This window comes from Lissotriton vulgaris, unplaced genomic scaffold, assembly GCF_964263255.1.
Source record: "Lissotriton vulgaris unplaced genomic scaffold, aLisVul1.2 SCAFFOLD_672, whole genome shotgun sequence".
NCBI lineage: Eukaryota > Metazoa > Chordata > Amphibia > Caudata > Salamandridae > Lissotriton > Lissotriton vulgaris.
The window spans coordinates 74,797-98,976 of NW_028246945.1; the positions used below are offsets into that span (position 1 = coordinate 74,797).

Sequence of the window (24,180 nt, forward strand, 5' to 3'; positions counted from 1 at the left end):
TACAGAGGTCACACACCAACTGTAACTCAACAAATGTTGTCTACTTGATAACATGTACTTGTTTGAAGAGATATATAGGAATGACTACACGACGCAAGGTGAAACAGCGGATCTGCGAGCACCGAAGTAACATCAGGTGCCGCAAGTCAACGAGGATGAGTGAACACTTCCTTCAACAAAACCACACACCAAATGATCTCCGCTGGACGATAATCGAACAGATCACTACGGAAAGAAATACTGCGAACATTCTTTTAGAAAAAGAACAACGTTGGGTTTACAGACTGGGAACCCACAAGGATGGTCTGAATGACCAAATACCTTGGTCTTCGGTGCTCAGACGTTGACAAATTCCATAGGTGTACCTTTCATTGCTTACTGCTCGTCTCCCTCCAAGGGATTCCTTACACTTTCTATTGATGAGACCTGCACTTTTCCTGAATGACAACTTCATGCAATAGATATATTTATGTAAATACACCAACTTCTCTAAAAGAGGGGGGTCCAAGGGATATAGAGTTTAAAGACCCACACCTGGTTTTATCCCCAGCTCCACATAGATATACACCATAAGAAACACAGGGGGTCTATTAGCTGACTATTAGAGCTATACTGTCACTACGGAGTCACCTAGATCTCAACGTGTGTACAATCAAATTAAGACAAAGTGGGAAAGAGAGTGGATACCCAGGTGAGAAAGAAATCGATACAATATAGACTATTCATCAACGGCTGACCAGTCCAAAAGATTGATGTAGGGTTTCCATCAAAAAAGATTTGTGTGATCAGTCATATCATCTGGCCAAACCCTGGAGTGTGAACGACTAATCCCCTGATCATTGGGACTGCATCACACAGAGTTGACATCTTAGGATTTGGTCTACCAATACTGATGAACCATCTGGAATGACCAATCTATTGATGGTTTTGAAAAAGGTGCAACAAAACAAAAAATGTGATTTAAAATAGGATGGAATGTCCTCCTTTCTGCAACTTTATTCTATGGACAAGACATGCCTCCTAATTAAAAACAGAACAGTGCAAAATGACAGTAACACATATCTGTCAGTAAAGGGGCCAACATGTTTCTGCCTATTGGGTGTATAATCCCTCGGCACTCATCAGGGCCTCTGTTCTAATACTCGTTGCACTCTTGCAAGTGAGAAAAATTCACCTCCACCATAAAGAAAAAACGGGAAAACTGAAAAGAAATGGTTCACTACGGTACAACCTGTAATAACCATATGGTGTCACCCTCCGACTCACTCATACTCTGGTGAATCCTGCAAAGGAAAACACATCAAACAGTAACTGTGTATATCTGATTGTATCAATTCTATAAACACCCTATCCACACAACATTAATATGTGAAAAAAAGTCGTAAATTCAATGCTCACCCTGACTGATGGGTGAAGCTGCCTCACCTCACCTGGACACTGCTCAGGAGTAGGAGGCACCGCACTGGTGTAGGGAAAAAGGAAGGAAATGTCGCATAATAAGGCTAAAAACATATAAGCCTGTCACTATGTGTATAAGCCCCTCCTATAGTGCCCTTTATCCCAGAGTTTAAAACTGAAGTAGGTCCATAGCATCTCCAGTGGACCCAGCAACCAAGTATCCTAACACTAAAAACTAAAAACTAAAAAACTCTGACACCTACTGGTCAAAATACCAGTAAAATTCTACTCACAAGATGTTAATTGTTCATTTTGATACCCACTTTATAGTCTCTTGGCAGTAAATAGTCTCTCTTACCTGACCGTCGGTACCTCAAGCTGTCATCTGAGGCTTGGGGGAGGCACGGATGTCAGTAAGGACTGAGCTTAAATAGTTTGTATGGTAACCTTCCGCCTAACTTCACTCCTGCATCTCAACTCAATAGATGATATAACATGTCCTGTGCTATGTTGTATGCCCTAAACCATAGCGGACAGTACCTTTTTAAATATTAAATACCCAATACTGATAGAATGTTGGATATATTAAGCTGGGCACTACTTTGCGTTCGAAACCACGCTCCAAATCCCGCGTGATCCCGTGCAAAGACTACAAAGTTACATCATAGCGGCCATCTTGGTAGTTCTAGCGCGATCACTCAGGAAATAACACGTGATCGCGCATGCAGGACCACCAGAAAACGTCACCGCGACCATGATTGTAGTCCCGGCATCGGCGTCCTTCAAACTAGACACGGTTGCGCCGATATTGGGACAGCAAAAAACGGGAAATGGTCTCCCTAGATCTAGGATAAGTAGTAAACCCTCGGTTCACAATTAATGGCAATGATTTAGGGAAATAGGAAGACTAGTGGGTATAGCGTATTATCGCGAGATCTCGCGAGGTTTCCATGGTGAAAACTACTGAGTGACATCACTTAGGGCAAGATAGTAGTCTAGCAACGTTGCACATAGGCAAGCTGTGTAAGATTACAAATACACAAAATAAGTGACTAATGGGCTGAATAGGATTGCACATCCAGTCTGTATATTTTGCCTTTGCACAGATCAATTCATTACTGTGTGTAAAAGAAGATTTGACAAACCACTGCACCAAAAATAATTCCTGAGTGGTAGTGTATCATGGTCAGTGGCATGGTGTTCGTAGTACCATATCTAGCAATGTGAATTGATAGTATATCCAAGCTGTACCATTCCCGTATTGCACTGTGATCTATATATCAGTATGTAACAGGTCTTAGCCAATCGCATAAGCTTGTCATGTATCAATGTATCTCATTGGTGAAGTTTACAAAGCCATAGTACGAAATTACAGTAGGGTCCACAGAATATCATTGTGTAATCCCTTTTTGTCTGACTGCAGCTTATAAATCCATTGCTGTTCTTTTCTGAATAGGTATTGAGACGTGTCACTTATATGACTAGGTATATGAGGTTTCTCCAGCACTGTCCACTGGAAATCAGTTTCGTGATGTGCCTGTTCTACAAAATGTCTGGTCAACCTAGTATGACTTTTTTTACAGCGGAAAGAACTCTTGTGTTCCAATATTCTCGTGCGAACACGCCTCGTAGTCATTCCTACATATCGTGTAGAACAGGAACAAGTCAGCATGTAAATCAGGTTGGTGCTGTTACAATTGCTGAAGTTGTTCAGTTGCCAAGGTCTATTCGTACCTATGTCAATTTCCTTGGTGTGTCTCGTCTGGGGACATACCGAGCATGTGCCGCATGGGTGATGCCCTATCACCGGAGGGAGATCCCAAAGAGTTTCACCAACTTTTTTCGGAATCTCTCTTGGTCGTGTGTGGACCAGGCGATCACGGATACTGGTGGCCCTTTTGAATGCAAACAGAGATTGTGCTATTTTGTCTTTGCCATGATTCAAAAGACGCCAGTGTCTTTTGACTATCTTCTGTATTGCATTGCTTCTGGTATTGAAGGTACTCACAAACGTGAGTCTTTCCAGTGGTGGTTTGGCACATGGGGCTTCGAGGAGGGCCTCTCTGTTATTGTTCCAAGCTCTTTTTCTCGATTGCTTAATGAGCCGGTTCGGATAATGTCTATCTCTCAATTGTTGACCCAGGGTATCAGCATGTGTCTCAAAGTCCTCTCTATTAGAACAATTCCTACGAACATGTAGGAATTGGCCATAAGGTAGATTTTGGCGCAGGGACTTGGGATGGTAACTCTCATATAAGAGAAGTGAGTTGCGCGCCATTGGTTTCCTGTAAAGTTCACTCTGCAGGCCTGCAGAGGTGGCATAGATAGATAAGTCCAGGAAAGCTATTCTGTCTCTGTTGACTTCCATGGTGAATTTCAGGAACTGATTTTGGCTATTCAACCATTGGTGGAATTGGTTGGCAGAGTCCAGTGATCCCCTCCACACCACTAAGATGTCATCAATATAACGCTTCCACCACCTGATGGAGGTGTGGAAGGGGTTGGTGGGGGTTAACACATGTTGTTGTTCGAACTGGTGTACATAAAGGTTCGCCAGACTCAGCGCGAAAACGCTGCCCATGCTGGTTCCAGAGATCTGGAGAAACAGCTTGTCTTCGTGTCTGAAAAAGTTCCTTTTCATGGCCAAAGTAGCTAAGGCCATGATGAAGGGTACAGGTGTAATTGTATCCCCTATACTCTCCCGCAGGATGGATGTTACAACTTCTAAAGTCTCATCCTGAGGGATAGAGGTGTACAGAGATTCTACATCTAGAGATACCAACAGGTCTCTCTCTATGTCAAAGTCTATTAGTGGTAGGACTCTAAGCACATCTTTAGTATCCTGCAAGTATGTTGGCATCTGTTGTACAATTGGCCGCAGGAAATGGTCAACAAAAGTCGATAAAGGCTCTAATACTGACCCAATGCCAGATATAATAGGCCTTCCAGGAGGTGGCCTCTGTGGTTTATGCACCTTTGGCAATAGGTAGAAGTAAGGTGTTATTGGGTGTTTTGAGACCAGAAAAGTTGCTTCGTTCTGAGTGATCCACCCCTCTGAGAGTGCCTCTTCAACTAGATACTTTATCTCCCTAGTAATATCCTCCGTGGGATCAGCAGACAAAGGGGAATATGCTTGTGTGTTATCTAGTTGTCTATAGCACTCCTTCTTTTAATCTGTAGTGTTCAATATGACTATAGAGCCACCCTTATCAGCGGGCTTTATAGTTATTGACTGATCTTCAGACAAAGTTTTCAATATCAATTGTTCGGACTTACTCAGGTTATTATATGGCCTGATCTTCTGATTCCATAGTCCTGTGACATCGTCAGCTACAGCTTGTTCAAACGCTAGAACCTGTGGCGGAACAGTGTGTAGAGGTGGCTGAAATCTGGATTTATTTTTTAATCCAGTGTTCGTAACTGTCGTCTGACTTTCCTCAGTGTTCTTGTCTTTAAATAGATAATGCAGTCTCAATTTCCTGAAGAACTGGCTGAGTTCACATTGAAAGGTCAAGGGGTCCCCCTGGTTCGTCATAACAAACCCTAAACCTTTGTTTAATACCTCTTCCTCAGGTGTAGTTATTATCTTAGAGGATAAGTTGATTACGAGGGAGGGTTCCCCGATGGACCTGCTTTCTGGCTCTTGGCAGTCTGGCTCCGTGTCCCCATGTGTGGGCCTGTCTGGTCTTGCCATTGTACCCCCGTGTTTTGTGCCGGTCTCGTTTTTCCTCTGGGTCGGCGGGGACCAAACCCTAAAAAATGTTGAGGATTATAAGCATTGGGAAACCCTTGGAAATTGGGAGGCGGTGGTGGTACTCCGGGGTAGGGTTGTTGATTGGGCGGAAAGCCCCAAGGTTTTTAAAACCATTCTTGACTAAGGTTAAATCCTATTTGAGAGACACCACGGACTTTCTACTCAAGGTAGAGGGGACCAAATTTGACCAGGAGACCCAATTAATGGTCACATGGATGTCTCCTCCCTCTATACGCAGATTCCTCAGGATGAAGCGTTGGAGGTGATGGAGATATACCTAGACATGAGAGAGAGACCCCACCAAGTTCCCACAACCTTCATCATCAAACTGGCGGAGATTGCTTTAAGGAAGAACTATTTTTCATTCAATGAGGAGTTCTTCATGCAGGTTAAGGGCACCGCGATGGGGTGCCCTTATGTGCCAGAAATGGCCGTATTGTATATGGCGCAGTACGAGGAGAGATTTGTTGATAACAACAACCCCTTTCAACATCACCTACAGTGGTTTCGCTACATAGATGACTGGCTCCTGTGGCAGGGGAGCCAGGGGAGCCAGACAGAACTGGTAGCGTTCCACTGTTGGTTGAACAATAGACATGGGGACATTAAATTTTCCATGGCCCATAGCAATTCAAACATGACGTTTCTGGATGTAGAAATGACATCCTCCGATGGTGAACTCAAATCATCTCTGTACAAAAAGGAGACGGATAGAAACACCATTTTGCACCACAAGAGTGCCCATCCCCGTAATCTTAAATCCAATCTCCCATATGGGCAATTGTTGCGCATTAGGAGAAACTGTTCACACTTGGAGGATTTCTCATACCATGCTGAGAGGTTCTGCCAAGAAATGGAAGATAGGGGGTACCCTAAAAAGTTACTAAAGCACTCTTACAAAAGAGCGCGCTATACCCCTCAGGAAACTCTTCTGCAAACTCGACCCAAGCCTGCTCTTGACAGATTGGTCTGCGTCTCCACTTTTGTACCAGATACCCATAAATTGAGAAAAGCTGTGTTAAGTAACTGGCATCTACTTGCCAACCTTGAATGCCCGTTTCCACGGCCGATATTCGCGTACAAAAAAAAACCAAAGCATAGGGCAGCAAATCACGAGAGCGGACGTATCGTTACCCAAAAAGAAATGTGATTTATTAACCCAGTGGAATCTCAAACCGATCACAGGCCACCACAAATGTGGGACCTGTGTTGTATGCCCCAACACCATTGAAGGTGATGAGTTCACACATGAGGGCATAAGATGGAACCACAGAGAATTTTCCAATTGTAAAACCAAGAATGTGGTTTATTTAGTTCAATGCCCCTGCGCAAAGATCTATATAGGCAAGACGACACAACAGGTCAATACCCGCATTTGCCAGCATAGATCAAGGTTAAAAAACAAAATTGCTAATGCCCCTATGATGGATCATTTTCTGAAGGAGAAACATGATGCCAACGATCTGAAGTGGACGGTGCTATACACACTTCGATCCTCTAATCGAAATGTGGACACTGACAGAATGCTGCTCCAGAAGGAAGCATATCTTATCTTAAAATTCAAGAGTGCGCAAAATGGCCTTAACACCTTATCTGAAATTTCAAGAGTTTAAAGACCAAAATTATGTGCTCTGGCGGTGCGTAGCTCCCCTGGCTGCTCCGTTTGTCTCATTCCTCCTTTTCAATTTTTTCTATTTTTAACAATTGCACATGTATGGGTTACCACCTACACAAAATGTCATCAAAATAATAAAGTGCCATATTGGGCGTTTTCATTTCACGCATTGGGTAAGGAACTACAATTCCCACAATGCATTGAAATCTACCCGGAGTTATATACAGGCTTACAAACCAGGCGTCCATCTTGGACTCGGGACAAAACGCCAGAAGGCAGAGACCCGCGAGGACACAGGTACGCAATGCTCCCCTCCCCCGCTTTTAGATTTTCAAACACTAATCTACAGGGGGCGCCTTAGTTATTTATCCCGCTATCTTTTCAGCGGATGCCTCCTTAATTTTGAATCGATGATGGGAAATCCACGATAGCCTGCCACGGAGCGTCAAGCCCCGCATTTTTTTCAAAAAAGAAAGGTTCGTGGTTTCACCATTATTTTGAGTAAAATCAGGACAGACAACATTCCATGGCACTTACCTGTTGTTCTCGTTTTCCCAGCTTGAAAACTCCATGCTCTGCCCTTCCTCCCATTGAGAGTACAACGGTGACATAGCGCCGACAGGCGGGATTCATACATTCGCCTTTGGACGGTATGTCCTTTCATTTCAATCTTTTAACTTTGGGATCTTGCACAGACATAATATACATGTCTGATCATGAATTGCTTAATCTGTAGGTGACCCCCCAGCCCATTACTTGACTATATGCCTAAGAAGCTTGATGCTGCACAACCAGAAACCACGTGCAATTCCACAATTCCTATAATCTGGTAGGTTCATTCCTTTTGCTCAGCGTCACTCGTTTGGGAGACAGGACTTATAGTGTTCAGACTCCTAATTCAATTCCCCTTTCTTTCCACAGACAGAACTTTTTTGTGCCCTGATGAGATTCCAGAATTTCTTTACCGGAATCGAAACGCGTCGGCCAGTTAGAAAGGAGTTGTTTTGATTCATTTCGAGACAACAGCAACTCTGCTGTTGCAAAATTCACAAATTAACTTTGCATCTTTTCTACCTTTCCTTCTCTCTTTTTTCATTTTTTGCTTTAATCATCCCTCACAGTTCAAAATGTTTCACTGTATGTCACACATGTTTGAAATATTCTGTTTGTTTTAGAATTATCACTCATTTTTTGCTCTTAATTGTTTTGATAAACAGAATCAGGATCATATTTGTTCTTTGTATGAACTTCATATTTATGGTGTAAATAATTAATGTATCCATGTGTCTTTATGTGTGTAAAAAATATGTTGATGTGAATTTTGATTAATTCCATAATTGGTTTGGTATAAATAAAAATACCTGGTTGAATACGATTAATAGCGTGCTCAACTTTTCCGCAAGTGTGGTCATAAATGAAGGTGAACGAGGCAATTTTTCTGTGTATAGAGTACAATAGGGTCCAGCCTCTTCACCTGTCCATAAGGGCCTGGCTCCTTTCTTTTTCCTCATATACGAACTTAACAGCACGCATTCGGATTAACAAATATGTATCAGAGCCCATTCAGATCTGTCGAGGCACCAGACAGGGGTGCCCACTCTCACCGATGCTTTTTGCCTTAATACTAGAACCTCTGGCTTGCAAAATCCGACAACACCATCACTACTCGGCCATACAACTCCCGACACGCCCCATACACATCTCGCTTCATGCTGATGATATGGTGTTAAATGTTAAAAATCCGGAACAGCACCTTAACCCCTTGTCAAGAGAATATATAACATTCGGTCAGCACTCGGGTTTACAGATAAATTGGGCTAAATCACTTATATTGGCGCTGACGGATGGCACGCACCACACGCCCTTGGACTACCCTGTAGAATGGCCAGATGAGCTGACAAAGTATTTGGGAATGTGGTTCCATAGGGATCCGGAACTGGTCATCCGTACTAATTACGGCAGAGCGATAGCGTCCTTGGAAGAAAAGGTTACAAGATGGAATAAATTGCCATTGTCCCTGGCGGACAGGGTGGCGATAATCAAAATGGTGCTCCTGCCGAAGTTCCTCTATTTATTCAATAATATCCCAATAAAGCCGCCTGCGGAGGTCTTCCGAAACATTAAAAAATTGGTGCTTAATCTGCTCTGGGCGGGAAAACAGGCCAGGTTGGAATTACACACTATGACACTACCATATGCTAAGGGGGGTTTTAAAGTTCCAGATTTCTATCTGTATTATTTATGCGCTCAGGCGCAATTCGCGCACTACTGGTACCACGAAATTCCTTTCCTGACTCATGTGGCGGTGGAGGCGGGTGATGCAGACCCGATCCCGCTGGCCAGCATATTACCACTCAAACGACCTAGATTGCATGACCACGACATTAACCCGGTTAACACTACCACGGAAGCGTGGAGACTGATGGGAAAAGCTGTAGATAGCTTGCCGCTTTATGCACCCGCACTTCCACTGGCGCATCACCCGGCGCTTTAAGTCACACAGGAACAGGTTGGCATGGATTTACTGAAGTGTGCTGGGATAGACAAGTTGGGCGACCTATACAAGGATGGGGTCTTCCAGACACTAGACAAATTGGAGTACATTAGCAATCCGACACTGCTATTTAGTTTTAATTACTACAGGCTGCAAAGGGCGGTAAAGGAGCACTTCCCAGCTTACCCGACAGAACCCAAGACACTGACACCCTTGCAGTTGGTACTCACCACGCCCACGGCCTCCCACTTGGTATCGAAGTTATACACAAGCATTCAACGAGACATAGGAGGGAACACTGAGGGGGTAAGGGACAAATGAAGTGCTGTACTAGAGGAGCCACTCACAGATGACGAATGGGTAACTGCTGGTTTGCTCACTGGCATACTAACGCCAAATGGGAACTTGCAAATCATTCACTATAAATATTTGCATCAAATGTACTATACACCCCTGAGGCTGTGCAGATATGGGCTAAGAGATGACTCCAACTGTGTTAGATGCAGACAGGAGAATGCGAACTTCATGCATTTAGCGTGGCACTGTCGCCGAGTGGCGGGTTTCTGGGAAAAAGTGGTACATGCTCTAAACGAAATGCTTGGGGCGTCACTGCCGTGTAAGGCCAAAGTTTGCTTGTTGGGTATTGTTCCGCAGTAAGAGCGCAAAGGCGCAAATTTTGTGTGGTGGCACTGTTACTGGCCAAACGAAGGGTGTCTTTGCACTGGAATAGCAAAAGGGAACCGCAGTTTAAACGCTGGCTGGAAGATTTAACATATTGCCGGGATACACTGGCCACTTATGAGGAAGAGTTGCCGATCAGGTCCCGTCCCAGAGACTATTGGATGTATTTACGTACCTACTTACTGGACCATGAAACGGCACACAATGACAATGACTCATAGCAAGGACTGCAACAGAGTTAATGGAATGGAGTGATGAAATGTCAACTTCTAATGGGGAGGGAGGATGCTGTGGCACAGTGATCTTTATTCTCAGAGTTTTCAGTTTTTTACTTGTTTTGCTAGTTTACCAGAAAAAGTATAAAAAAAGTAAGACAACGAGCATGTTTGAATGCATATATAGCACAGCTGAATGTTTCCGATTCTATGTCCTACAATGCCGCCGGTCCTATGGATGTCAGCTGATGGGCCGTGTACAAGAGATTAATTTGCGGATGGTACAACTGAATAGCCGGCCTGGTGTGGTTGTAGGCGCAAACATGTATACTGTTAATATGAGTTGTGCAATAAACTTCTTACACCAAAAAAAAATAAATATATATTATGAGAATGAACGTAAAAGGTGGATTAAGCAATTTTTTAAGCAGGGCATATGGCAGCAATGCCGGCCAGCGTATTTATTCCTACAACAACTGGAAAATTAAGTTTATATAGTAACTATGTCTGTTTTTTTAAAAAGTATCCTGAGGAAACTGAATTTTTTAACTCATTAACTGTAGTACTGAAAGGATTCAGCCTGTTACTGTAATTGTATAATCATACTTTTAATGTATTTTTATGATATTTGTATGAAATGGTTTATTGTGATTGCTGCTTTTATGATTTTATGTTTGCTCTAAAATCGAATAAAGCATTTCTAACTGACTGGTGAAGGCCGGATCTACGGGATCAAGATACTTTTTTGAACTGACTTACATGTTGGATAGTTATTCAAAGAAAGAGGACACTGTCGCCTTTGTTGGTGCTTATATAGGGCTATGCGCTATAGTTGGTCATGTGACATATTGGTATTCATGGGTAATGTAGAATTATTGAAACTTTCTCTCATTGGCTGAAAGGAATAAGTAGTAAAGGTATGAGAAGCATAATACTTGCCTCCGCGTCCTTAATAGAATTGAAAATTGTCACAAATGTTTGCACATTTTTAATTCAAAGATGTACAAATACCAACTATTCCTAAACTCAGCCTCTTGTACACATTTCAAAAATACAAAGGTTACCTTCACACCTATTTTTTATTAATTCATTAGGTTTTACCATATGAATTGCTGCATGGTCGAAACACGATAAAAAAACATTCCAAGCTTCTGCTCAGTTGTTTGATCTGGGTATTTCATGTCTTTTGGCCAACTAACGAATGCCATGCATCACAGTGACCGGGAGAGTTTGACAGACGTAATTGTTTGTTACGTTTGTAAATGGGCCATCATCGCAAAAATTATACATAAAAGCATTGTCACACTGTCCGTCCAGCTTGAGCCACCACTACAGGGGAGCAAACTGAGTCTGTGTGCCTGCTGCCCCCAACGCAACCGCCACAGCCCTCGCCCTTCCACCATCAACAGTTCTGGGAGGTAGTAAACTACACCTCCCAGCGTAGGGACGCTGCGTTAGAGATAAGGATGCGCTTTTAAAAACGCTCAGGGCTCCAGCAGTGCGGGAGTTCATCCAGCTTGAGACACCACTACAGGGGAGCAAACAGAGCCCGTGTGCCTGCTACCCCCAACTCAACCATTGCAGCCCTCGCCCTTCCAACAGCAACAGTGCTAGGAGGTAGGAAACTACACCTCCCAGCGTGCCTTGCGGCAGGGACGAAGCGTTAGAGGGAAGGACGCACCAGGAGGCACTTTAAAAACGCTCAGGGTTCTCGCAGCGCAGGGCGCGTGCTGGTTTGCCCAGGCCAAGGGCGGGCCCGTCCACGCCAGTCGGAGCCTGGAAGAGGCTGGACCCCCTCTAACACTGGGTCAGGAGATTGTGGCCCCTAAATACTCAGGTACTGTGGCATTTTGTATCTCTTGATCATTAATACCAGACCAAGGGGCGTTGTCAATTCTTGCATTTACCATGAGCAAACACAAGGGAGTAGCGAGAACCTTGGACGCCTTCATCATCAGGGCCGAATCAGCAAACGCAAGGGAGTAGCGGGAACCTTGGATGCCTTCATCATCAGGGCCGAATCAATGCTCAGCCACAAGACAGAGCTGACAGAGAGGCGACTCTCTCTGGAACCGCTATCCTTGCAGAGGCGCTCCTCACTAGGTGCCTCTCTAGGCACAGACAATCTGCGTGGTGCCCCTCTATCCTGTTTGTCTCCAACTTCACAAGGCCAGCTTCTGTCTTCCCCCACACCGGATCTGGAAACATCCTCTATGGACACATTAAATGGGCCAGGTATCTCTACATGGTCTCGGTTTTCTAAACCTTCAAAAGAGGACAAGCCAAGAGAGCCGACAGTGAAGCTGAGGCGGGGTGCGGGCACCCAAAAACTTAAACAGCAAAAAAGGCCCCAGCAATCTAACCCAAAGGTGCTACAAGCCAGTTCCACCAGCACACAGACTGATGCTGTTTCCCTAGTACCATTATGCAGCTTTCGGTGATGCTGGGGACGCTACCTCTGTTATCACTGGGGAATATATTCTGGATATTGCTTTTCCACAGATCCAAGAACTTATTGTTACCAGCTTTGCCACAGTTCGTGGTCGATTAGATCATCTGGACAGAGTCATAATTAAATTGCTTGCCTGAATAGAGTCTGCTCAGCCCGCTGCTAGTGCTGTGGATGGTCCAGGTCTAGATGTGTCATATAAAACGGCCATAGCCCCCCTAGAGGAAGTGCTGGACAAAGTTACAGTTATTGAGAATCTATTAAAAAAAGGCCAGGGCGCAGGCTCTGCTAACCCCTCGAATATTCTTCCCAAGTTAGCATTGATTGATGGTGAGGCAGCTCCTCCTGCCCAGGCTGACCCCTCTCATTATCCAGTTAAGGCACCCGAAGGTATTAAGAATACTACTCATACAACCCATAACGATGCCAACGATGCATTTTCACCAACTGCTATATTTATTTATTTTTTTATTTCAGCATTAGTGTCTATTGAAAAACAATTAGCAACGTTGAATTTCCGAATGTTGCTTAGTTTACAGAAGTGTATAGCTTTCCAGGTTCACCCATTTATTTCACATTTGTTTCCATCATAAACTGTAAGTACACTGAAACTGCTAAAAATATGAAAAATTGAATTTCAGTTAGAAAAAGTTTTCTTCTACAACTCTGCTTGTTCTTGGGAAGGTGGTGACCTTAGCAAAGCAAATGTTTAGGTGATGCCATTTTTAGCACGCAAAGAACTTTCTAGCACAAATGTTTCCCCATATTCCTAACATAAAACACCCATTCCACTTGGGCCATAGCGGCTACTACTGCCCTGGGTACGGGAGTCCCCTTGCAGGACATCAGTCGGGCGGCTACGCGGGCCTCGCTGCACACGTTTGCTAAGCACCACTGCCTGGACAGCCAAGTCCGGAAAGATGGCTTTTTCGGCCGTTCCGTTCTCCAGGACTTTCTGGTGTGATCTTGGTTCGCAGACCCACCACTGGGGTTGGTATTGCAGGGGTATCTATTCTAAGGTAAGGAATCTAACACTGACCTGTTTCTTTCAGATGCACAAGTTACTTACCTTCGGTAACGATATATATGTAAGAAACAGTAGTTAGTGTTAGATTCCTTACCGCCCCACCCATTCTCCCCGTTCTTCGAACCTATATCTAGGGTTGAGGTATCTCCCTTTGAGGGCCCTAGTTTCATGGCACCAGTGCCGGTTTCTATCATGGCTCTGCGTTCCTGGCGCAGCAAGCTATGTACAGAACTGACGTCAGCGCGTGAGGGTGACGTCTAAGTACTCCGACGACGTCATCCCGGAGATCACAACACCGACGACGGACGCAGAGCCGCAGACGACGCCTACCAACGCGCAATGGTACTGCTACGCAAAACTTTTCGGATCCAGTCTGATGCCTGGGGATATTCTAAGGTAAGGAATCATAACACTAACCTGTTTCTTTCAGATACACCTTCTACTCCGGAGACCCTCTAGCAGCTGTCACTTTATGCTTACCAGGATTCCCATGCCAGGGGCATCCAGGATGCAGAAGTCATCAGGGTCAGTCAGCTCCCCCTCCCCGTCGCTGTGAGCAGATGGGCTCAATTCCGTTCCATCACCTGAGTTTACTGGAGGAGGCCGTGATAGGTGCGCCAACGCTTTCCGTTTGTTGCTGTCCTCACCTGGGAACAGGTATTCCGACACTGGAGGACATTGGCAAAGCAGAGCTGTCTCACCTGGATAACCAAAGAGACCAAAATGAACATTTATATGACAATGAATGAACACCCGCAGTCCCAACTGAAAAATTTACCTTCATAATAAATTACATGCCTTCAATTTCCTTTCGAGTGGACTTTTTCAGTCTCTGAATTTGGGGCGCCATGCATCAACGAAAACAACGGTTGCAAATGGGGAGATTCTCAGAATCTTCCCCTCTGCGACCGGTATTTTTGCTTTTGGAATGCATCATTCCAAATACAAAAATCGGAATTTAAGGTAACACAAAATTTGCGATTACATAAATTGCGATTGCATTTAAGAAATGAATGGGAATCAATTCCTTAATTGCGACTCGCAATTTGCGAGTCGCAATTAAGGAATGTGTAGGAATCATAATTTTTTACGATTCCTACATGCATAGGCAATAGCGATTCTTTAATTGAGATTCTTTAAAAATCGCAATTAAATAATCTCTATTGTTATTTTGACGCATGTGCACCTAGGAGTTTCATGTTCTTTATCAACGCCAGAACACGCTTTGGCTTTGTTTAACCACCCTCCTTCACGCAATCCACGCTACTCTCTGTCTCATTAATATACGCACATGTGGGAAGACCTAAGAACACCAAGGAGGAGGCAACCCCAGACTATATTTGCAGGGAAGGAAAGAAAGACAAAATATGCCTGTCCAATGTAAAACCTCAAAACAAAAAAAAAACTAACAGTTGTTCTACCAGATATATCGGACTGCAGATCGTAAATGTACTGCAAATCAGACTCGAGTTCATTTGGGGCTCTGCCTTTCCACCCTCCAGTCAGTTGGCCTTTAATAATCACCTACCTGCTTCTGGTAGGAGGTCTTTCAGGGTTCGCTCTGTATCGATCAATGCATCGGTTAAGTCTCGTTGGTTGATTTCTGCAGTCTCAGCAGGTGGGCATGGAGGAAGGGATGCTGGGCTTTCTGATAACTGTAAAAGGTAAAAAGATTAGAGTTTTTCCATATAAATAATTTTTCTGGTATTATAATAACTAAAGTCACTGCAGAAGCACAAAACAACAAGAATGCATATGCACGGGCTGCATCATAAAATAACTAGTAACAGATATAAAACATACAGAGCAAGAGTATGTAATGGCAAAATGTAGGTGTTAACTGCAGGGTATTCTGGGTACAGCTTGAGCCGACAATATTGTTTAGAGAGATTCCCAAAGCCCCAGATTTACTCATGTTAGACTGACAGCCTTGTGCCTTGTAAATGGGTGCCTCAATAAAGACTTATAAATTTCCCAATGTCTGGTGCATCTTTATCACACAGACGTTAGCCCACCATCGCTGCGAGGTGACCAGTTTTAAAAAACCTGACTAAGACACACATTTACTGCCTATCGCAAGACCTTTTGTTATCTTACAGCGGGCTTAGAGAGACTGACCATTGTCAACTACTGGTTTGCTTAATGGTCACTCACTTGCTTCCTATTGGCAAGCTTTCGTTCCTATGTCAGCTGTTTTCCTAGTGTACATCTTTCCCCTACATCTTCCTCACACATTCTCCTCCCACCCACCCTAAGTGGCCCAGGTGCAAGGTTAACAAATTTGCCCCAGCCCTTTGTTGTCTATGTGTTTCCCCGGTCCCTCCGGTACCACCTGTGCCATAAGTATGCCTCCCCATCCGTTTGATCCCACCATTTGTTGTTGGTTTGCATCTCCAGACCCTCCATGTGTTTGCCCCATCATCTCCAGTCCATTTTTCAATGTTCATGTGCTTGCCCAACACTTTGTAGTCAGTGAGCTTGTCCCAGTCTCTCTCACCCACCCTCTGTTGTCTGTATGCTTGTTCTAGCCCAGTGATTAATTTGAGCTGGTGGTTTCCTGCACCTAACTGTCAACATCAGGGCTTCTGACAATCTCCCACACGGTGGCACTGTTTGTCTAATTTAGAGATGAGAAAACAGTTATTTATTAGTCCTATACACATTAAATTAACTAATACCTGCCAACCAAGCCATTTCCTATAGCTTTGGGAACCCGGTATAATAGGAATTGTGATACCTGTAGAAGTATGATGTTAGTAGATGTGTTGGTAGATGACTGGCAGCGCAATACATGGTGCAAGCTGCAGTGGCATCCTGATGAGAGCCCTGGCACTGTTTTTTTTTTTTTTTTTTTACAAATTAAGCAGTGCCCCAGCCTTTCCCGCCAACTCTCCATTGCCCATGAAATTGCCTCAGCCCTTCCCGCCCATCCTCCATTGTCTGTGTGCTTGCCCCAGCCCTTCCTGCCCACCATCCCTTGTCTGATTGTTCTCCATCCCATCTCACCATCTCATCTTCAGCTACCACTACCCACGTCCTGTCCTTCTTTCCAACCCCCTGCATGATTCTTCGTCCCCCAACAAATGGTTGGGGGGCAATGCAACACAGAGTCGGAGTAATTGGAGAGAGGATTGGGGGACGAAGGCAATATTGAGGGAAGGGCAAGAGGAGGAAGCAGATAGGGGGAAAGGTCAGACAAGAGGTGATGGGGGAGCATGTGGATACAAATTTAAATATAAAGAAAATCGCTATTACGCAGTAAGTGCTAATGTTGTACAGCATGGCCACAAATCATTGTCAAAGCTAATAGCTCTCATAGGCAAGACCCATTAGCTTTACCAATGCTTTTTTCTAATCACTACATCTCCAATTTAAAGATTAAAACAGCTCATTGCAACCTTTGCCATTCTTGTTAAAAAAACATGAATAGAAGAGTTAGTTCCTGTCCACAAATATTACCACAGTTTTCTTATCAGGCCATCTATTTATTGTTTATTCAGCCTGGACCTAAACACATTGCTGGGGGTCACAGACGCGCCACAGCAGAAAGCATATTATTCCACTGCTTAGCTTTTGGCTCCTTAAAAAGTGTTTACGTTTTCTTTCCTTGTATGTGTTGTGATTCATCCTGTGATGGATGGGTGTGTTTCGGTCATTGGTCAGCTCCCGAACAAATTGCTGGACGTAGACATGATCAGAAGAAAGCATATCATGAGGCTTCCGGTGTGCATGTGAAATGAAAGGCGCTTCGTTACATATGCAATAAAGTGGTTTTGGACACTACAGCACAGTATTTACATACCACACAAAAAGGGTAGGTGAGGCAAGTTGTGGATCACTTGTTAGCAACTTTCGAGTTCCTTAAGGATCATTTGCCAGTTGTATTTTAGCTGTCAAAGTTTATTGGCATTTATTTAGATACTTTTTAAGCATAATGATACGCAATGTGTTCTGTTGTGCGCCAGGTTGGGGTGCACCGTTGTGTTGCATTACACCTGTTATTTGGGTGTCTTGAAGTTGCAGAACACTAACTTACATGTGGCTGCGTTCTGCTGTTAACGTCCTGGAGCAGAGCCTGGTGGAACGGAAGCCACTGAGGTATGTTTGTGTTCTATGACCCGCCTTGACGGCTCCACTGTCACAACTCAGCCTGCTGTAAACCCTTAACCTCTTATCGTGATATGGATTTCCATACATTGGTCCAGTTGTGAGAGGTATCAGGTTTACATGCGAAAGCAAGAAACGTCGCCCATTTAATTACCCAAACGACAATTTCACTGTTGGGAAGAATAATTGCAGAGGGTCTGCCGCTTGATGATGATTTATTGTCGATTTTAGCAGCACCACCATTCATTGGAGAGACCACTTTGAATCAAATTTTGGCAAAGATCATTGACTGGGGCTCACTAAGAGCCAGATGTACCATTAGGATTTGCGTGCGACTCGCAACTAGTAAATCGCAAAGCCTGATGCACAAAAGATTCTCAAATTGGTCACAAGGTACCAGCCTCATTAATATACATGAGGCATGTCACAATTTGAGACCCACTGGGAATGGCCAGCACTCAAGGGATTGGTGGCTTGCTGAGGTCAGCAGACCACCATGTCTGTGACTTTTTTTAAAATAAAGTAGTTTTTAGGTCTCGCCTAGGCAGCACGCATGCGCTGTCTCTCCAAGACATCTAGTAGTCTATATGGGTAGTGAAACTCAGTCTACTGCTTCGTTATTTTTTGCCACTTGCCATTGGTTAACTTTGCCATTTTATTTGTTAGCAGGCTTAATATTGGCTATTTAGCCGATAGGTAACTTCCGGTTATTCCGGAAGCAGCTCCGCCTAACTACAGTATTGTAACGCTTACACAGCGCAATTGTCTTTTTTGAAAATAGTGTACAGTCATTTTGACTTGCACCGGAAAAGAAGCCTCGATTGCTCCGGAAGCAGCACACTAGCGCTGCTCTGTTTACTTTCCTGTTCCCGCCCCCTCCCGATGTCCGAGTTCCTTTTTTATCCTGCCCCTCCCCGCTGTCCGCTGTCTCCCAGCTCTTGGGCCATAAACTTGCTTGTTGGTGCTGTGACTGCGCTGCCCTTTACCTGCAAGCCGCTCTGTCCTTCGGGGCCGAGCGCTCCTGGGTGCTTTTCATTTTATAATCCCTGCTCGGTGGGGGTTGGAGCTCTGTATAGCCGTAGTTTCCCTCCTGCAGTCGCTCGCGCCACCATCTACATCCCGGCTGCAGGGGACCGCTGCTAGTCCCTTCTGCTGCCGGGTGCTGCTGCTGGACGGATGTCAGCGTGGATCAGCCCCCGGGATCTCGGCCAACAGGCTCGACTGGGCATAAAGTGAAGTTTTGTTTTCCCAACAGTCGGTCAGGTACTGCAGTGTCCCGTCCCAGCCCTCGTCTACCTGCAGGCTCCTCTGCACACACAAATTCCTGTGTTTCTCCTTAATCCTTGTTATGCACGTTTTAGTATCCTCTCTCCATTTTCCTCTTGCTCACTTCCCTCCTCTTCCAGAGCCCCCTTTGTGCCCCTCTCTTTAGAACGCACCCTTCCCTTTCACCATCCAGTCTCTTCTGCCTTTCTATGGCATACCCTGCCTCCCCCATTCCGCTTCCTTTCCTCTCCCTTCATTGTTCTCCAGTCTCTCTCCTTCACTTTTCCTATTTTGTTGTTTATCTTTTTCTTTATGCAGCGCGTTTCCTCCTTTCTGTTCCAAATGTTAGCTCTGACGTTTGTTGGTTATGCATTTTGCTTTGTTCTGCATGGTACACCACGGAGTCCATAGAGCAGGGTGCGCGCTTTGTTAGCTTTGCCATTGATAGCGAGCTGAGTGCCCTTAAATGGAGGCTGGCAGCGTCCTGCCCGTGTCCGCTGCACATGCTGCCAGCACTGGGTCATTATGAAAAGGGTAACACTGCACGCTTGCGTTCAAAGCACCACTTCTCATCGAAAACAACTTCATTTTGCAAACAGCGCAGTCCCACAGTTGTTGTATTAACTTTTTTTTCTAATTGTTGCACTGGGCACCCTGCACTGTATTATTTAAATATTGTGGGTGCGCTTTGCTTTGTTCTGCGCAGCACACCATACAGACCATGGAGCAGGCTGTGCTCCTTGTTTACGCTGTTTGGAAAGAAGGGGACCCCTACTATAAATGCATTCACTACTTGTAGGGAATAATATAGACTCTTTTTTTGCAAAGAAAGCAGTAGTGAGCTAAATTAATTAGCCATCAGACCCAAGGAAACCATACAGCTAAATAAATTGTGACATGTAATAGAAACACAACTAATTATTTATGTATACATTGATTTTTTTTGCTTTATTTAAATTATTTTCTTCATTTTTGGTAAACCATTCCTATATATAAATATACATATGATGCATTAAAAAGTCAATGATAGACATATTCATAATCCAAAATATATGTGAAAACATACTATACTACAAATAAGGAGTGGTAAAAATAGACAATACAAATGACACCGATGTTAAGTAGGGCTAATGGAGTAAGCAAAGCGGTGGATGGAGACTCTTTGTTTACGCTGCCATTGATAGGAAGTGGAGTGCCCTTAAATGGGAGGCCGGCAACATCCTGCCCATCTCAGGTGCCAGGCCTGGGTCACTATGAGAAGAGTAACATGCTTGGGTTCAAAGCACCACTTCGCCATGTGTCATCAAACACACCTTTGTTTTGCAAATGGTGCAGTCCGCTGTTGCTCCTAATCCCTAGGGAATGCCCTCACTACCCCCACCACCTCCCACCCATTATTAAAAGCACCCCTCACCCCTGCAGGTAGTACCCCACTTGGTCCGTTATCACAGTGCAGCAATCCAGGTGCTGTGCAGTGGATGCGGTGAGTATGACTCACTTTTTTAAATGTATTTATAATTGGTAATAAATGCTTGCAGCGTTTCACATGCTTTATCTTTACCTTTACCCTCTCTCATTCTTCCTCCTATTCCCTCTCTTGATGTCTCCTCCTCACTCACTAAAAACAAACACTTTGGCTTCTTCTGCTCTCCTGCTATCCGCTCCCACTCCCCCCTCTCGCTTTGATCCTCTTATTACCTCTCCTGTTTCTGTGTCAGTCCTCTTTAGTGGTCGCAAAGTGCCCAGACTGGTTCAAGATCGGGTAACAAACTGCACCATTCCTGGAGGTACTATAATAAGTGGTGCAGCCTCGGGACGGACACAAAAAAGGGTCAAAATATCAAAGGATGCCAGATTAATTGTATTCACAACCACATTCATTAGCACCACAACAGAGTTTTGCTGTGAAGCGTTACTTTCGTTTTATCGTGTTGCACTGTTCACTTCTGATTGGCCACTAATAGTTGCCCCTCTCTCTCTTTCTTCCAGGTATTGTCTCTCCTTCTGTGTCTGTCTCGCTCCTCCTCCTCAGTGGTCGTAAAGTGGCCAGATTGGTGTTACAACCACACACATTAGCACCACTTTACAGAGCTTGCCAGTAGAGCTCCACTTTAGTTTTCTCCTCTTTCTTAACCCTTTCGATGCTGATGACGAGCTCAGCTCGTCATCACCCACGGGTGTCGTGTGCTGATGACGAGCTGAGCTCGTCATGAACAATGGTGATCAAAGCTTTCCAGCACACAGGAAAAATCCCCGCAGCAGCCATGTGGTTAAAACAACATGGTTTTCTTCGGATAAGGAAGTGCACCATTTCTAGAGGTACTGCAAAACATGGTGCAGCCTGGGCAGAGAGAAAAAACAAGCATTTGCAATGCAATAGATCTTGCATTTACCCGAGTTTAAGGTATTGGCATTGTAAATGACAATCCCTTTAATTTATGTTTTAAAAAACAAAAATAATGTGCATTGTCTTTTACAATGCCAATAGCTTAAACTTGCCTAAATGCGAGACCTATCACATTGCAAATGCTTAGGTTTCGCATTTGCGAGAGTTTAATGCGAGACCTATTGCATTGCAAATGCTTGTTTAAAAAGTCCAGCCTGTTTTCTTAAAATGTTTTCAGAGTGGGCAGTAGTCATCCGTGGGACAACTGCCCGCTTTGAAAAAATGTTGGTGCTCCCATTCACAAACAGGAAGGGGTCACTTGGGAACCCCTTCCCATTTGCGGATGGCTTGCAAATGTTTTGCGGCTGCATTCACAGTCACAAAACATTCCTACATGGGGGCGTGGCCAAGCAACATGGCCGACAGGACGTGAGCTCCACCAGCTCCGTCCCAAAGACCGACAGAATCCTGCATTATCCTCTTGCCCGGGCGGTCCCGACACCTGGAACCTGTGTCGGAACTCCCCCTGACCCACCTGGGACCGATGAGCTGCAGACGCGGTCCTGAACCCCTTTGTATTCGGGGATTTAAACATTGCCGGAGGTAGCGGAGGCGCGCTGCGCTACGCAACGCCGTGGATCAGGCCTATACGGCGTGCGGTACGCCTGATGCTGGCGGGCAGGACAGGCCCCTGATGGGACTCGGCGTTCCCCTGATCTCCTGGAGGCGGCCCTGACCGGGAAGGAGACGGCGACTTTCCACCTCGGCGTTCAGAGGTGAGAGAAGGGGCGGAGCGGAGGTGCCGTCCATCTTGGCCAGGCCCCGGAGACGGAGCCCCGCCCGAGTCGAGGCAGCTGCCGGTGATCGCCTGGGGGGCCGCTTGAGCCGAGAGCTTTGAGGCGAGGGCCGTAAGTACTCTCTGTGTGTCGCCACGGCTGGAGTGGGGGTCCCCGCCTGCATGAGTCCTTGACCTCGCCTGATCTGGGGGGCGGCAGCCGATAAGAGCAGCGCGCCGGCCCCCCTTTGCCCCCCCCCGGATTTTAAAACTGTGTTTGGCTCCTGAACATTACCACCCTGCTACCCTGGGGGGGCATGGAAACGGGCACCCACGTGGCCACGGTGGTCCTGCGCCCCCTCCCCCACAAGTCCGCCATTTTCGCTACGCCTGGGGAGAGGCAGTAAAGCAGCGTAGTGAGGTGTGCCTGTCTATCGGCCACTGTAGACCCCTGTTGGGGGGGGCGACCTAGGAGACTGTTAGGAGCTGTCTGCTGGCTGGTATCTGGCGGTGAGCGTCCTCGGGCTGCGAGAGAGGAATCTGAGCCCGCGCTGCCGCCTGCCCGGACCCCTGCTCCCATGAGGGGGTGCCAAGCTATGGTCTCCATTGTGCTAAGGGGGTCGTGAGGAGCTGTATCTACCTTGTCTCTACCCTGCACTGCCTACTGGATTGGCTGATCTACTTCAGGGGCTGCTTGTACTGAGTTGCCAGTGACTTTGTGTGCGATTCTGTGCCGCCTATTATCCTTGTCCTGAACTTGATTGGGAGGCTCCCCCAGGACCGGTGGGACCCGGGTGTGGTACCTTGGAGTGCGTTGTTGGGGCGCTACAGGCACCAATATGACGGGCCGTACAGGCCGATCTGGGAAGACCCCCCAACCCAACACAATAGTGCAATACACTACCCCGCGTCTCCAGCCGCAGCGAATCACGCGGCAAACTGGAACGGACGATGGTGGAGAGGGGGCTGCGGAGCCATCCAGAGCTGAACTCCTTAAAGCTATCCAGGGGTCCCACTCTGCCCTGGAGCGCCAAAAAGAGACGGTTTCAGTGGATGTCAATCTCTTGCGAACAGACCTCCGCATAGTAGCGGATAAAGTTTCGGATGCAGAGGGCAATATCACTCAACTGCAGGGGGAAGTGGCATCTTTGAAGAAATCGCTTGCCCAAATCACCTCTACTACCCGTGCATTGGAACGACGTGCTGAGGATGCAGAAGGGAGGGCGCGCCGAAGTAATATCAGGGTCCTGGGGGTTCCGGAACGACTTGAGGCGGGGAACCCTGAACGATTTCTGGAAACGTGGATTCGTGAACGGCTGTGCCCGACTGGATTGTCCAGTGTCTTCATAGTGGAGCGGGCGCACAGAGCCCTTGTGCCCCCTCCGCGACCGGGTGAGGCTCCTAGAGCTCTCATCGCGAAGATCCTGAATTACAAAGACCGGGATTGTATCCTTAAAGCGGCAAGAGAATAAGAGTCCCTCATGATCGAGAACAGCAGAATCTCAATTTATCCTGACTATACCCAACAAGTACAGAAGCAGAGGAAGTCATATCTGGGGGTCAAGCAGAAACTACGCGATATGCAGCTGCAGTACATGCTGTTGTATCCTGCCAAACTGAAGGTTCTGGCCCAGGGCTGTGCACACTTTTTCGAGACGCCAGCGGAGGTGTGGGAGTGGCTTGAGATCAGGGGGGATGATTTGCCCCCAGGGGAACGAGGTGGCCCGCGTGAGACTTGGGGGACCAGACCGCAGAGGAAACGTCGTGGTCGACGAGGACGAAGATCTGGATCCCGGGGTCCCCCTGAGTCTAGACCCACGGTGGGAGCTGATGGAGCTATCCATATGGAATCCTCGCCGGAGAGAGCGTGTGCGGTCGCCTGGAGCTCGTAACCCCAGTGAGATATTGGTGCCGGACACCTTGCAAAAGACGCCCCTGAGTGCGGACTCGGCGGCTCAGGAGATCCCGGAAACGGCTCTGACTGACACGAGGTTGGAATAATCCTTTCCCTTT

The 24,180-nt window shown here is 45.9% G+C and overlaps 1 protein-coding gene across 1 annotated transcript in view; it reads right to left on the bottom strand.

The window, feature by feature from the left end:
- Positions 1-1,262: 1,262 nt before the first annotated feature.
- The window catches only part of LOC147665684 (autophagy-related protein 2 homolog A-like), a gene marked incomplete at its 5' end in the record, with an annotated part of 884,401 nt that continues 861,483 nt past the window's right edge, over positions 1,263-24,180 (bottom strand). The window contains 3 exons of the mRNA XM_086949597.1: positions 1,263-1,283; positions 14,114-14,334; positions 15,162-15,288. Of these exons, the coding sequence (XP_086805723.1) occupies positions 1,263-1,283; positions 14,114-14,334; positions 15,162-15,288 (369 nt within the window). The remainder of the gene's footprint in view (positions 1,284-14,113; positions 14,335-15,161; positions 15,289-24,180) is intronic.